At 52.1% G+C, this 13,961-nt stretch overlaps 1 protein-coding gene across 1 annotated transcript in view; it reads left to right on the forward strand.

The window, feature by feature from the left end:
* Nucleotides 1-13,961, forward strand: part of MEGF11 (multiple EGF like domains 11) — a 68,634-nt gene that overhangs the window by 42,776 nt on the left and 11,897 nt on the right. Inside the window, exons 7-14 of the mRNA XM_081113446.1 lie at nucleotides 1,653-1,799; nucleotides 2,131-2,265; nucleotides 7,629-7,757; nucleotides 8,775-8,903; nucleotides 9,405-9,533; nucleotides 10,043-10,171; nucleotides 11,495-11,731; nucleotides 13,265-13,383. Of these exons, the coding sequence (XP_080969572.1) occupies nucleotides 1,653-1,799; nucleotides 2,131-2,265; nucleotides 7,629-7,757; nucleotides 8,775-8,903; nucleotides 9,405-9,533; nucleotides 10,043-10,171; nucleotides 11,495-11,731; nucleotides 13,265-13,383 (1,154 nt within the window). The remainder of the gene's footprint in view (nucleotides 1-1,652; nucleotides 1,800-2,130; nucleotides 2,266-7,628; nucleotides 7,758-8,774; nucleotides 8,904-9,404; nucleotides 9,534-10,042; nucleotides 10,172-11,494; nucleotides 11,732-13,264; nucleotides 13,384-13,961) is intronic.

Genomic DNA, 13,961 nt, shown 5'->3' on the forward strand with positions numbered 1-13,961 from the left:
GCTAAATTGGTCTCACTGCTCTCCCTCCGCTGCTAGGACTAGCTGTGTTCACTGGGCCTGTCTTCATCCTTTTCTTTCTCTCAAAATCCCTGTCCTTATAACAAGGCAGACCTGATTTTTAAACTAATTCTGATATTCTGAGCTCCTGATACTCACCTTCCAAAGCCACACAGGTCTCTAGGGTCCCCCGGTCCATTCGGCTAATTAATGCATGTGAGACGTTCTGCCTGGGAACAAACTCCACCCCAGAGCTGGGGCCTCCAGCCTCGGGCCTTTTCAAATCCCTTCTTTGGAGGTAATCACCCCCAACACATAATTTCCTCTCAGCTATAAAAGAATGTGTAGGCCTTACTACTCTTTCCATCCCCTATAGGCCACCACTGGTCAAACTGAAGGTCATTAAATCCATTTGTTGGTCACAACTAGCTTTCTTTTTTCTTAATGAATAGAATATATCACAGTGCAGAGAAAATATCAGAGTGCCTCATACACGTAAATGTCATTTTTCAAAGGCTTGGTTTCTGTTATACATATGTGTGCACCTATGATATAAAATACATATTGCACCGAGGACTGTGGTCAAAGAATCTGAAAAGACCCCACCCACTCTCTGGGTCCCAGGCCCGAGCTGGCTGGCTGGGACCCAGGGAGAACCAGTGGCTCCTGGGCTAACGTGGGTAGGCAAGTAGCTCACTCCCAGTGTGTGCAACCCCCGTAACAGCACTCACTTGCCCCATAGTTGGTTTTTCCCAGGCCTATCCTTAGATACCAGCTAATATGTCAAAAGTGAAGGAGGCCCTTATGATCTGGTCCCTTATTCCCACAATTGCATCTCTTTGCCAAATCTCATTTTAAACTTTACCAGAGGCCCAGTGCACGAAATTTGTGCACAGGTAGGGTCCCTAGGCCTGGCCTACAATCAGTGCCGACCAGGGTCTTCCAGTAGCCGGCCAGGGCTTCCCTTCCCCGGCTGCTGGTTGCCGGCCGCTGGACGGGGCCTTCCTTCATTCCATGCCACCCACCCCCTGGTGGTCAGCACACGTCATAGTGAGCAATTGAACTCCCAGTCTCCCGGTTGAACTCTCGAGGGGACAATTTGCACATTAGGCTTTTATATATACAGATGGTGCAGCCACATGGAACTATTTTTTCTTTCAAGGCATGATTCTCTCCTGCCTCCTGTTCTTTGCACACAGGATTCCCTTTACCTGGTTAGTTTCCCCTTAGCCCTTAGGACTCAGTTTGGCATCACCTCTTCCTGGAAGCCCTCCCTGATAGGCCACGCCTTGGCTGGGTTTTTCCTCTACATTCCGAGATGCACTGTTTGCTTCCACCTCTCCTACTGCATGGTGTCCCCTTCCCACCATTCTTCCTTTAAAAAAAAATTTTTTTTTAATTGACTTCAGAGAGGAAGGGAAGAGAGAGAAATAGAAACATCAATGATGAGAGAGAATCATTGATCGGCTGCCTCCTGCATGCCCCACCCTGGGTATCGCCCCACAACACAGGCATGTGCCCCAACCAGGAATCGAACCATGACCTCCAGGTTCATAGGTTGACACTCAACCACTGGGCCATGCTGGCCGGGCCCATTGTTCTTCCTTTTCCCTTACCCCTCTTACCGCTGACCCGAGTCTGCCTCTGGTCCACAGGCGTCCGCTGTGACAGCACGTGTCCACCTGGTCGCTGGGGCCCCAACTGCTCCGTCTCCTGCAGCTGCGAGAACGGCGGCTCCTGCTCCCCCGAGGATGGGAGCTGCGAGTGTGCCCCTGGCTTCCGAGGACCCTTATGCCAGAGAAGTAAGGCTGAGCCCCCTTTCTCCATCCTCAGACCTCACCTCAGTCACCTCATCCTCCCATCCATTCCCATTTAGAACTAGCCTGCCCTTCCTCTAGTCCCCTCTCTGCCCCCCTGGCTTTTCTGCCCCCAAGTTCAGGGCCCAGCCCCTCAATGGAAAGAGGACCAGACCACAGCTCTTCTCTGCACAGAGACAGGCCCTCCAAGGTGTGGTGGGAGTGGCTCTCCCTGTATTTTTGAGGAGCCTCCCTTCATCACTAGGTGGAACTGGAAGGGTGACCGGGCTGGCTGAGGCCCTTTGGGCTGCTGACCACATCTCCCCATCACCCCCAGTATGCCCCCCTGGGTTCTATGGCCACAGCTGCGCCCAGCCGTGCCCCCTCTGCGTGCACAGCAGCGGGCCCTGCCACCACATCAGCGGCGGCTGTGAGTGCCTCCCCGGATTCTCCGGAGCCCTCTGCAACCAAGGTACTGTCTCGGGGGAAGGGAGCCAGGGAGGTGAGGAGTCCTGGGAGGGAGGGAAGGGCTTGGGAGTCTCATCATAATCTGTGGAGGCAGCTCCTTGCCTCTTCAGGGCTTGGGCCTACCTTTCTAAGACCTGGGCACCACAAGGCATAAGACAAAGCCATGAGGAAGTTAAAGGCACAGGCTCAGAGAGGTAACATCATTTCTCGAAGGTCTCACAGTTAGCAAGTAGCAGAGCAAGAAACAAATTCTGATGCCAAAGCCCATGCTAAATGGGTGAAAAATAAAACAAGCATAGGTGAGGTCCTCATGGCTTATATGAGGGCCGAGTGGTAGAGGCAGAGAAAGCTGTGGGAGCTCAGAGGAGTCAGTTCTGGCTTCAGCTGGAGATGGCAACTCTGCAGTCCTCCTCCCCTCGCACTCAGGCCAACATCACTAATCACACACCACCCCGTTTCCTGTCTCAGCTGCGGAATCCTTCCCAACACCAACTCCAGCCAACCCCTGCCACTCAAAGCTTATTTGCTTTGGTGTGCTGCTAACCTGGCTCTCTGTGGGGGAGAGCTCTGATTTATAGCATTTGCAAATTTCTATAAAACATTCCCACTAAGGCTGATTCCAGTGGTTTAACACCTGTCACAGAAATCCTGAATATTTAACAACAGTGCAAAGGTCGAAGCTGGCTCCAGCACACACCACGGCTTATTGCAGCCCCAGCTTAGTGTCCCCAGGGCAGTGTGCATTTGGGAGATGGCTCCATGCTGGGCAGGACCTCACTGGGCCTCAGCTTGAAAGGCAGAGAAGGAAGAAAGGCATTCGGGTAGAGGAAACAGCCTGGGCAAAGCACAGGGGAGCGGACACGCAACCGTCCAGCAGTAGGGACGAGCTGGGGATGGGAAAGGCTGAGGAGGTGGTCGGGGCCGTCTGAACAGCTTTGAACACAAGGTTACAGAATTTGCACTCTAACCTGGAAGGAGGGAAGGGATCTTAGACTAAGATAAACTTAGAGCTAAAAGCAACATCAAGGTCATCTGTGCAGGAATCTCATCTGGCCTCTGCTTAAATACTTCCTTGAGAGCTACTACCTCCCAGGGAACTGATTCTTTTGATGAATAATCACCACTGAGCTGGGCTATTTTTATAAGTGGATGGGCCATTGTTAATATGTATGAGTGAAAAGTTGACTCCATGATGCTCTGAGGTCATGAGAAGTTTGGGCCCCAGGGAAACATATGTGACAGTTTCATTTGCTTGCAGCCCTCCTAGGACAGCTTAATCATAACCTGACACATGGAGGTTTACTTATTAAACACCAGAGGCCCCGCCATCAATACAGATAGGCTGAGTCTAAATTAGGACCTAAGCAGCCCGAGGAGTAACTCTCAGATCCTGCGATGTCTGATTTATCGCCCACTGGCCTAATGTGTATTTTCCACATATAGATCTAATAGAGTTTGCTATTAATGGCAACTGCCCTGGTTAAGTCTCAAACCTTGTAAAAAATTGAACTGACACTTTCTAATGACCAGCTTTCCAGCGAGTTACAAATTACAGACATTGCTCATGCAGAATCATTAAACATAAATATAACCAGATGTTTTCTTTTCACCAGCCCCCCTTCTCTCCACCACCCCTCTCTGTGCCTCACTCTTGATTCAGCTAAGAAGTGGCCCAATTAATGTATTATACTAATCACATTAGCAGTTCTGTGAGTGGATTTGTCAAAGACTTGTGTCTGTGACAAAGACTTCAAAGATAAGATGGTCTTGTTAGAGAAGCTCAGAATTTGTTTTAGAGATGGGGGGGAGGAGTGGAAAGCTCTAGCCAGGACAGGGGGGATGAGTTCCCCAAATCAACACCTCCCAGAGGGCCTGGACCACATGTTTTTCAGGAAGCTGAAGCCAGAGCCTGAACTGCAAAGAGGAGAGATGTTTATCATCCTCTAGGCAGTGGACCTGCCCTGGAAGGAAGTAGGGGTTTTACCAGGAGCACAGGGCCCCAATCAGCCACCCTGCCCATAGCTATTAACCACAGCCTGAGGCTAAAAGCCCCAATTCCAAGGGAAACACTGAGAGGAGTGGTGTGGTTTGCCCAAAGCTCCTTAGCCAGTAAGTGACAGAACTTCCCAGCTGTGTGCTCTGGGCCAGTTACTTAACCTCTCTGTTGCTCAGTTTTCTCACCTGAAATAGAGTTAATGAAAAGGAATAATAATGAAAATATAGAATAATGAGAGTGTTACAAGGTTCACTGAACTCATATTTGTGAAGCACTTTGAATAGTGTCTGGGGCACAGAAGTGCCATAGAAGGGCTTGTTGACCACATAAAACCTAAGCCCAAGGCTTTCGACCGGAGAGCATGGCATACCACGCTGTTTTTACTATTTGTCCCAACCACTGATCGTGTCCGGGACAGAGAGAGTGGACAATGATCCGAGGCACAGATCCTAGGCACCGCTATCTGGGTGGGGAAGGGCTGGTAATATGGGTGCCAGGCAGTGTTGCATAAAGGGGAGTGCAGCCCAAAGGTTGGAGAGGCCTGGGCCCTGGGGAAGTTGCTTCTCTTCAAGAATCAAGACTTCCCCATGATCCTCCGTGTGGAGTTCCTCCCCCATAACAGGAATGCAAGGAAGCCTGGAGGGTGTAGGGCTGCTGGTACTGGGCTTTGAGGAGAGTATGCTGAACTGAGAGGAGCTCAAAGGGACAGGAGTTTCTAGCAGAAACTATTGGAAGGTTGCTGCTCCTGGGGCCTATTTTGGCCATTCTGCAACATTTCCTGCGTGACTGCTGCATACCAAGTACTGTGCTGGGCACTCAGACCCAACAAAGAGCAAGAGAGCCAAGTTCCTGCCCTCACAAAGCCTGGAGTCTAGAGGGGAACATTTTTTTTATTTTTATTTTTTATTGATTGATTTTTTATTGGTTTCAGAGAGGAAGAGAGAGGGAGAGAAACATCAATGATGAGAATCATTGATTGGCCGCCTCCTGCACGTCCCCCACCAGGGATCGAGCCCGCAACCTTGGCATATGCCCTTGACCAGAATTGAACCCGGGACCCTTCAGTCTGCAGGCTGACACTCTATCCACTGAGCCAAATCAGCTAGGGCTAGAGGGGACATTTTTAAGCGCTGCCTTTCGCAGAAGAACCTGGGAAACGAGTGGGGAGAGGGGTGACCAGTGTATTTCCACACACTCAGCCACTGTGCCTAAGAGACTGTTGTTTCTCCAGGCATTGTGGGGGACACAAACATGGGTCGAACCCAGGCCTGGCCTGAAACAGGCTCACAAGCCACAGTAACAGAAGACCAGGGAAGAAACTAGCAGTGTTCTAGAAGCTCCAACAGAAACAAATAGCCCCCAGAACAGAGAAGAAGAAGTGAATCAGGTGGGATCAAGTTCAGCTATCTATGCTAATAAAAGGGTAATATGCTAATTAGACTGGATGTCTTCCAGACATCCTTCTGGACAAAGCCATGGTGGCGGTGGCTGAGGCAGAGGCAGTTAGGGACAATCAGGCCGGCAGGGGAGAGCAGTTAGGGGCGATCAGGCCGACAGGGGAGGGCAGTTAGGGGTGATCAGGCCAGCAGGGGAGCAGTTAGGGGGTGATCAGGCCAGCAGGGGAGCAGTTAGGGGGTGATCAGGCCGGCAGGGGAGCAGTTAGGGGGCAATCAGGCAGGCAGGCAGAGGTGGTTAGGGGCAATCAGGCAGGCAGGCAGGTGAGCAGTTAGGAGCCAGCGGTCCCGGATTGTGAGAGGGATGTTCAACTGCTGGACATCCCCCTAGAGATCCCAGATTGGAGAGGGTGCAGGCTGGGCTGAGGAACACCTCCACCCCCCCCCCCCCCACCCCCAGTGCATGAATTTCATGCAACGGGCCTCTAGTAGTTGACATTAAAAACCCAAAATATCTGGTTTGAAAATGACAAACATTATGTTCCTCACACATTAAAAATAAAACAGGGAGAAGACCCAGAAGTTGGCCACTGGGGAATGGTAGGGTATCCTACAAAGATGTCAGGGACCCAGGCTCCTTCTCTCTTGTTCAGCCATTCCCATTTCAGCACATGGCTTCCATGTCTGATGAAAGATGGCTGCTTGAGCTCCAGCCATCTCACCCAACATTCTTACCCATAATCCACATTATCCTTCAACAAGAACAGACAAAGAGACACACATTTCCACTTACCATTGGCCACAGTGTAGTCCCATGGCCACACCAAGCTCTGTAGGAGCCAGGGAAATAAATTCTTTATTTCAGGGGGCCATGGGCCCAGCTGAAACTCGAGACTCTACTAAGGAAGAAGAAAATTGATAGTGAAGGACTAGCCACTTCTTACAGTGGGATCATGCAGGAGGTGGCACTTAAGATGAGTCCTGTAGACAGGGTAGGATTTCTACAGCTGGAATGAGGGTCAGGGAAGGGAAGAGCTAGAGTGAAGATAGGCATGAGGTGCATTTGGAAAGTGGTGTGTGAATTAGTGGCTCATGTGTCTGGATGAGGTAGATTAAGTGCTGATCTCTAGGATCTAGCTTTTATTCTGGGGCACTGGGGAGCCACTGAGGATGCCAGGCAAGGCTCAGGTGTGCCAATGAAGACAACTGTGCTTCAGAGAGCTAAAGCTGTAGGAAGGTGGAGGATGGATTGCAGGGGGAAATGAAAGGGGGGTGCTCGATTAACACTCAGATCGAGTCCTAAAGTTGCTTGTGGCCTAGCTGAGGAAACTAGCCCTTCTTCCAGGGGCCAATGAGTGACTCCTCCAGGAGGGGCTGACACCAAATCCTACAAGCAACTCAGGGTGGAAATACCTTGGAAGCTTGGTTAGGGAAAGCTCCCTGTGGACCCAGGGGGCTCTCCTGAGGACAGGGCTGAGCTGAGTCTTTAGGAACAGGTCAGATTTGGAGAAACAGAGGAAATAGGTGGACAGGATAGACATTCAGGGCCAATAAACAGCAGAGAGACCTGCCTTCTGCATCTGTCCCTCTCCTTCCAGCTACATTCTCTGCCCTCATGGCTATGGGATTAGTAATGTTGGCAAGAGTGTGGTAACGGAGGGCAGAGGCTGTGGAGCACTGCAGGGAGCACTGGATGGGTGCAGCGGTGGGATTCCCAGCTCGCCACTTGTGTCTGTGAGACCTCAGTCAAGTGATCCTACCCCACAGGCTTCAATCGGTTCCTTTGCTGGAGGGGATGCAGCTGTGGGCACGAGGGAGGAACTCATTCCTGTGCAGATGGAGAAGGGCTGAGATGGGCAGCTCCTAAATAGACCAGGATGGTCATGGCTGTAGTCTGAAAACTTCTGGGAATGCAGCTGTGGGTAGTGGTCTGAGTATTGATGGAAGGGCAGGTACCAAGCTGTCCTGTGCCCACAGTATGTGCTGGAGGGCGCTTTGGGCAGGACTGTGCCCAGCTCTGCTCCTGTGCCAACAATGGAACCTGCAGCCCCATTGATGGCTCCTGCCAGTGCTTCCCTGGATGGATTGGCAAGGACTGCTCACAGGGTAAGCTGCTGCCTCCTGGGAATGTCCCCTACCCCAGGTAAGGCCCCCAATCACCCCACTCCTTGCCACTGGTGCCTCTTCCTCCCAGAGCTGAAATCTCCTGTGATAGGAATGTCCACCTGAGTCCCGCTTAGCTCTCTAGCTAATATGATGAATTATTAGGATTGATCACTGGCATTTTTAACTGCCAGTATCAAAGGTATTAATATTGTTAATATACAATATTAACAATTAATATTGTTAATACTGAAAATTAATATTCCATCAGCACCTGAGCAAGGAGTAGCCCCTATGTTTGGATGGAGAGGAGAGGGGGCAAGGACTGACTGGCATGTTGGAGTTAGGGAGTAGGGAAGTGAGGTGAGGCCAGGGCAGTCACCTTATAGGGGCGAGGGCATCCTGTGGGTGTCCCATGTGAATGGTCCTGGGCACCATTTAGGCCTAGACAGGGCATTCTGGGGGCTGTTCATGTAAGGTGTATCCAATCTAATGCTCTGTGTAGCTCCTTGGCTGATGGGTGAGACCCAGCCCGTACTCCTTAGGGAGGTCCCAGTGAGATGGTCTGGCCTGAGGGAATTTCCGTTCTGATGGCGACACAGGTGCCATCCTCAGGGAGCTCACCAGCCAAAAGAGCAGAGTCCCTACCCTGGGGAAGTCCCCATCCTCATGGGGAAGGTAGCGCTCAGAGTTCACATAGTAAACTAGGATGTTTACAATTTAACACACACACACATTCCAAATCAGTCAGTCCCAAGAGGGGAAGTTTAAGGAGCCCTCAGCTGAGAGTGGGCAGAGAATCTGGACGTAATGAAAATCCTGGGTGACTGGGCCAAGAAATGAACAGAGGAATTCTGAGAATATGGTAACCCCCCTCTCCCCCTGCCCCCCAAAAGTCAGGAAATGCCACCTGGATGCCTCCTGGCATCTTGACTCTGACGTGCACCCTTCCATCCTCTCCCTCCCTTTCCTCTGCTCCTCTCTGCCTTGCCCTTATCCTCCCATCCCACCCGCCCCCAGCTTGCCCACCTGGGTTCTGGGGCCCTGCCTGCTTCCACACATGCAGTTGCCACAACGGGGCGCGCTGCAGCGCGGAGGATGGGGCCTGCCACTGCACCCCAGGCTGGACCGGACTCTTCTGCACGCAGCGTAAGCTCCGCCTCCTGGCTGCCAGCTCAGCAGAATCCCGTGGGGGCCTGCTGGTGGCCTTGGGCATTGTTCACCGCTTCTGTGGAAGGTGGGAGGAGGTGGAGTCCAAGGGCTGGGGGAGAGGAGGCCTCTGGGCTGGGAGCACTCCCACCTCCGGGATTGAGAAGCTTGGTTGGATGCAGGGGTTAGAGCCCAGAGTCCTGGGAGACCAGGGCTGGCGGATTCCCCAGCAATCACCAAGACCAGACCTCCTTTGGACAGTGGGGCCCAGAGTGAAGAGGAGTGGCCTGTTACTACACAGCCAGGAGACCCCAGCCTGGCTTCTAGTTCCAGGACACCTTTATCCAAATGACTCGCCACCCACTCCGTGTGAGGGTTCAGAGTGTGGGAAAGGCCCAGGTGCATGGTCTCACTAGTCTTCACTCTATGCTCAGAGAGGTGGCAGGAGACAGGTCTGGTCCCAGCTGCACCTCCCCAGTTGCCCCCACCCTGTTTCTCCAGGCTGCCCAGCAGCATTTTATGGGAAGGACTGTGGGCGCGTGTGCCAGTGTCAGAATGGCGCCAGGTGTGACCACATCAGCGGCAAGTGCACCTGCCGCACAGGCTTCACCGGGAAACACTGCGAGCAGAGTAAGCTGTTCCAACTCATGCCCCTGGGTGTCGGGGCCGGGCCTCAGCCTCCCTCTTCAAGGGCCCCCCATTCCGGGCTCCACACCCTGCTTCCTTGACTTCTGGAGTAACTTCCAAGGAAAGGCGCCGAAGATCGTGCCTACGTTGGTGTTTGGTTTTTTCCTCCAGTTGGGTGGAGATGGTGGATTGTTGAGGCACAGCAGAAGCCTGAGGGGTCATGAGGGAGGCAGACCTTGTTCGATCCTTCTTTGCAGCCCCTATGGCACCCAGCTTAGGGCTTGGCATGTGGAGGATACTGTATAAATGTGTTAAATGTGAAGGAAATAGGGGTGGGTGTCCCCCAACTCAGGGGTAGAGGTGCTGCCTGCCCCCAAGTATCAAATCAAAGCATAGCGGTAGCTAGAGAAAGAAGTAGGTTCCAGTCTGTGAGGCAGAGCTGCCCACGTATGAACGGGAGGGTGGAGTGTGCTTGCATCTCACTGTCTACCCCAACTCTTCATGTTACACAGGATGTGCCCCAGGAACCTTTGGCTATGGCTGTCAGCAGCTATGTGAGTGCATGAACAATGCCACCTGTGACCACGTCACTGGCACCTGTTATTGCAGCTCTGGATTCAAAGGAATCAGGTGTGACCAAGGTAATACACAGAGGGCAGAGTCTCAGGCAAGGGGCTGTGGAAAGGGCATGCAGGCAGACTCTAGGGAGATCCCAACAGGAACAACTGGATTGCATAAGGACATCTGTGACTTTATTCACCTTTGGGCAGAGAGGGGGAGTAAGGTGGGTGCGGAAGGGAGGGAGGAGTTTCCAGATGCTGGAGAGCAGATGGAGCAGGCAGCCTCAGCTTCACTGTGCTCATCCTTGGCAAGCTTCCTGTGAGCCAAGCAAGGGTAACCACAAGCTAGTGCTGGGGAAAGTCACCAGGCCATCTGAAGATCTGCCAAATTCTGGTCTGCCAACCTGCTAGGTGTCCTTGAGCAGGTCATTTCCTTTTATCGGGCCTGTTACTCCACATGCAAAGTGGAAAGAGTAGATTAGATTAGCCCTTGTCTTCCTTCATGGCACGATGTTCCACTGAGAGCCAAGGAACCCGAAGGGGCTCAGCCTTGGCTCCAGGTCTACAGTCCGAAGACCCCCATAGGGCAGTTGGGACGACCAAGCTGAAATAATGTGAGCCCTTGAGAAATGGTTTTGTATACATAAGACCCCTATGTAAAGTGCTGCAAACAGGTAGTGAGTTCTATTGCTATTGGTTCTAAGGAAATGCGGGATAAGAATGGGCTCAGTTAACCACATGACAGAAAAGGGACCAAAACCATGCACATTGCATTCTGATGGGGGTTAGCCTATACATATATCAAGAGGGGTTTTGTGGAAAGTAATCATGGGCACACTGGTATAGCACTCACAGCTGTCATTGTCAGTCTGTCAGGTCGTGCTCACAGTCCCCTGCAGAGGGTGCAATTACTGAGCCAACTGAGGACTCTCTAAGTCACATCTAAGAAACACAGCTAGTAAGCAGGGAGAGGGGCTGAGTCCAGTTTTTCCGACTCATGAGAAACCTGACACTACCAATTACTGGTTGATCTTGGGCAAGTTACCTAACCTTTCAGTGACTCAGTTTCTCCATTTGTGAAAGAGAAAGAATTAAACAGGCCTTATTTCACCAGGCTGCTGGGAAGGTTAAATGAGTTATTATCTAACTTATTTTTTGAAGAAGAGTGAAATATTCAAACATTGTTTTGTTTCCGATCCACGATCATATTTGTCCCTGGGGAGTTCCCTAGGACTCCACTCACTTTAGGCAGTTGAAGAAATAGGCACAGTAAGGGGTTGGGATCACGGAATTAAAGACTAGGGCCAGGACCAGAACCAAGCCTCCGAGTGTTAGGAGTCCAGGTCCCACAGAGATCTGAAGAGCCAGCAGGCGCCCCAGCTGAGGCCCTCCCTCCGCCCACAGCCGCCCTCATGATGGAGGAGCTGAATCCCTACACCAAGATCAGCCCAGCGCTGGGTGCAGAGCGGCACTCGGTGGGTGCTGTCACAGGCATTGTCCTCCTGTTGTTCCTCATTGTGATGCTGCTGGGCCTTTTTGCCTGGCGCCGACGCCGGCAGAAAGAAAAGGACCGCGACCTGGCTCCCCGAGTCTCCTACACACCTGCCATGAGGATGACCAGCACTGACTACTCCCTCTCAGGTAAGGGCTATGCCCCAGCATTCCCATCTCCCTCACACACACCACCCAGGAAGAGCCACAACATATCCTTGGGGGGGCCCTGAGTTTACTGTTCAAGGTGGGTGGTCATGCCTGCAGGGTGGGTGGTGGGGGCTGGAGGCTCAGACTCCCCTAGAGAGATGATGGGAGTGGAGAGCAGGAGCCTACTTGAGAAAGGTAGATGAGGTCCCGTGGGGTGTCATTTCCTGGGCCCCCAGCTCTGAGTGCCTGTGATTAGGAGCCTCCTTCCATTTCCCCAGACCTTCCCATCATTCAGCCACAAGAGCACCCACCTAAATAGCAACTTTCTTAAACTCTCCAGGGGAACCTTTCCCCAGCCTGATGGCTCTGACAACTCAGGACCCTGTCCTAATTTTGCTCCTTTGGGTGAAGGTCTCAGAGTAAACCTCCCTTCCCAGTTCCCAGAGTCAGGAGAGCCCCAAGGGGATTGTGCCTGACTTGGGGGAGATCTGAAAGTATGGGCAACGTTCCTCTGGCCAGGCCCATTGGAACTCGGTCCATAAATGTGGTGGTAACTCTCAAACATCAGCCATGGGATTCTGGGTGGGGGGCTCGGGGGACGACACACACTATTGGGTCAGATCCTTCCTCTACCCTCAACCCTGGACTGCTGCCTTAGAAATAAGGAAGGCTTTTTGCTTCATATTTAGTTAAAAAGAAGAGGTTGAAATGCTCTGAAATTGCCCTCAGCCCTGAGCACAAGGATGACAGCTCACTCCAGCTGGCCCCATTGCTCATGGCTGATCTGAATGAAGCCTCCTACACCTTATATTTACAAAACCAACATCATGTCAGCCCTTTCCTGCTACATGTTGCCTACCGTGTGCCCAGCTCCATGCTAGGTGCTACAGGATAGAAGAAGGTGGCCCAGATACACACCTTACCTTCAGAGTCCCTGGCCTGCAATCCCACCACCTCCCAACTCCCACCCTGGAGTTTCAACCAAAGCAGGTATCCTCTGATGAAAGCCCAGAGATTTGGGGATTTTCTTCTATGACTGTAATAAGCAAGGTGGGCCAGGTTTTCTATGCCATTCCACTGGAATCCCCCAGCCCTATCAAGAGGACCTGGAAACCACAGGGCAGGAGGGCAGGACTGGAGCCAAGGGGAATAGGTTTCTCTTTATGGCCTCACTACTGGGATCTAACCTTGGGGGGAGGCAGGAGAGGATCAGCACAGCCCTAAGTATTGAGTGCGGGACAAGCAAGGCTGTCAAAGCCAACATTTCCTCATCCATGCTCCTGGTGCCACCCTTCACACTGGCAACATTACCGTGCATCCTGCATGCTTCAGGGACGGCCACTGCAAGGGAAGGGGAAATCGGGCTCCACAAATTTCAGTAGGGGTAGTGGATGCCAAAAGTTTGGGGGATGGAGGACTAGGCTATCCCTTTGCAGAGCACCCTCAAGGCTGACCAGCCCAAGCATTAGTATTGGGGCATCTCATGCCAGGGGCAAGAGTATGATGGTATGTGGCAACTTGTTCTCTTCCCAGATTTGTCTCAAAGTAGCAGCCATGCCCAGTGCTTTTCCAATTCCAGCTACTACGCACTGGAGTGCGGCGGGCCTGCCACCAGCCAGGCCAGCACTCTGGACAGGAACAGCCCCACCAAGGTACCGGGCCCCTGACTCCCCAGCCCCTATCCACTGTCCACCCATTCAGCCTTCACCTCTGCCCAGGAAGGAACTGTAACCACCCCCCACCGCCCGCCCCCTCCCCGCCACACACACTCTGGAAGGTCCCCCTGGAACTAACTGCCAATACATTAAACACAGCCCTGTGGTCCATGGGACATGTAAACACTCTGTAAGCAGGTAACAGGGAACCTGCAGGTTACATGGAGCCAACAAGCACCATGTAACCAATAGGAATCACATGTAACTAACCACAGCATCACTCAGTATAACAAACGCCCACACCCTGTGTGCAACCAGTTGGTACTAAGCCATGTGATCATATAATCATGTGTAACCTTGTCACATAACTATGTACACCATGTAGCCACTTTTGCCACATGTTAACACATGTAATCAAAATACTACACCACAAACCACCAATCACTGCAGTAGGTTACCAATACCATGTATGCAATCAGCACATTAGAGAGTAACCACTATTACTCAGGTAACCAGCTCATGTCCTTGTACCTGGACATGCCACACGTCATCAGTGCACAACCATTTATTATAAT

The sequence above is a fragment of the Myotis nattereri genome (assembly GCF_964212035.1).
Source record: "Myotis nattereri genome assembly, chromosome: 1".
Lineage (NCBI taxonomy): Eukaryota > Metazoa > Chordata > Mammalia > Chiroptera > Vespertilionidae > Myotis > Myotis nattereri.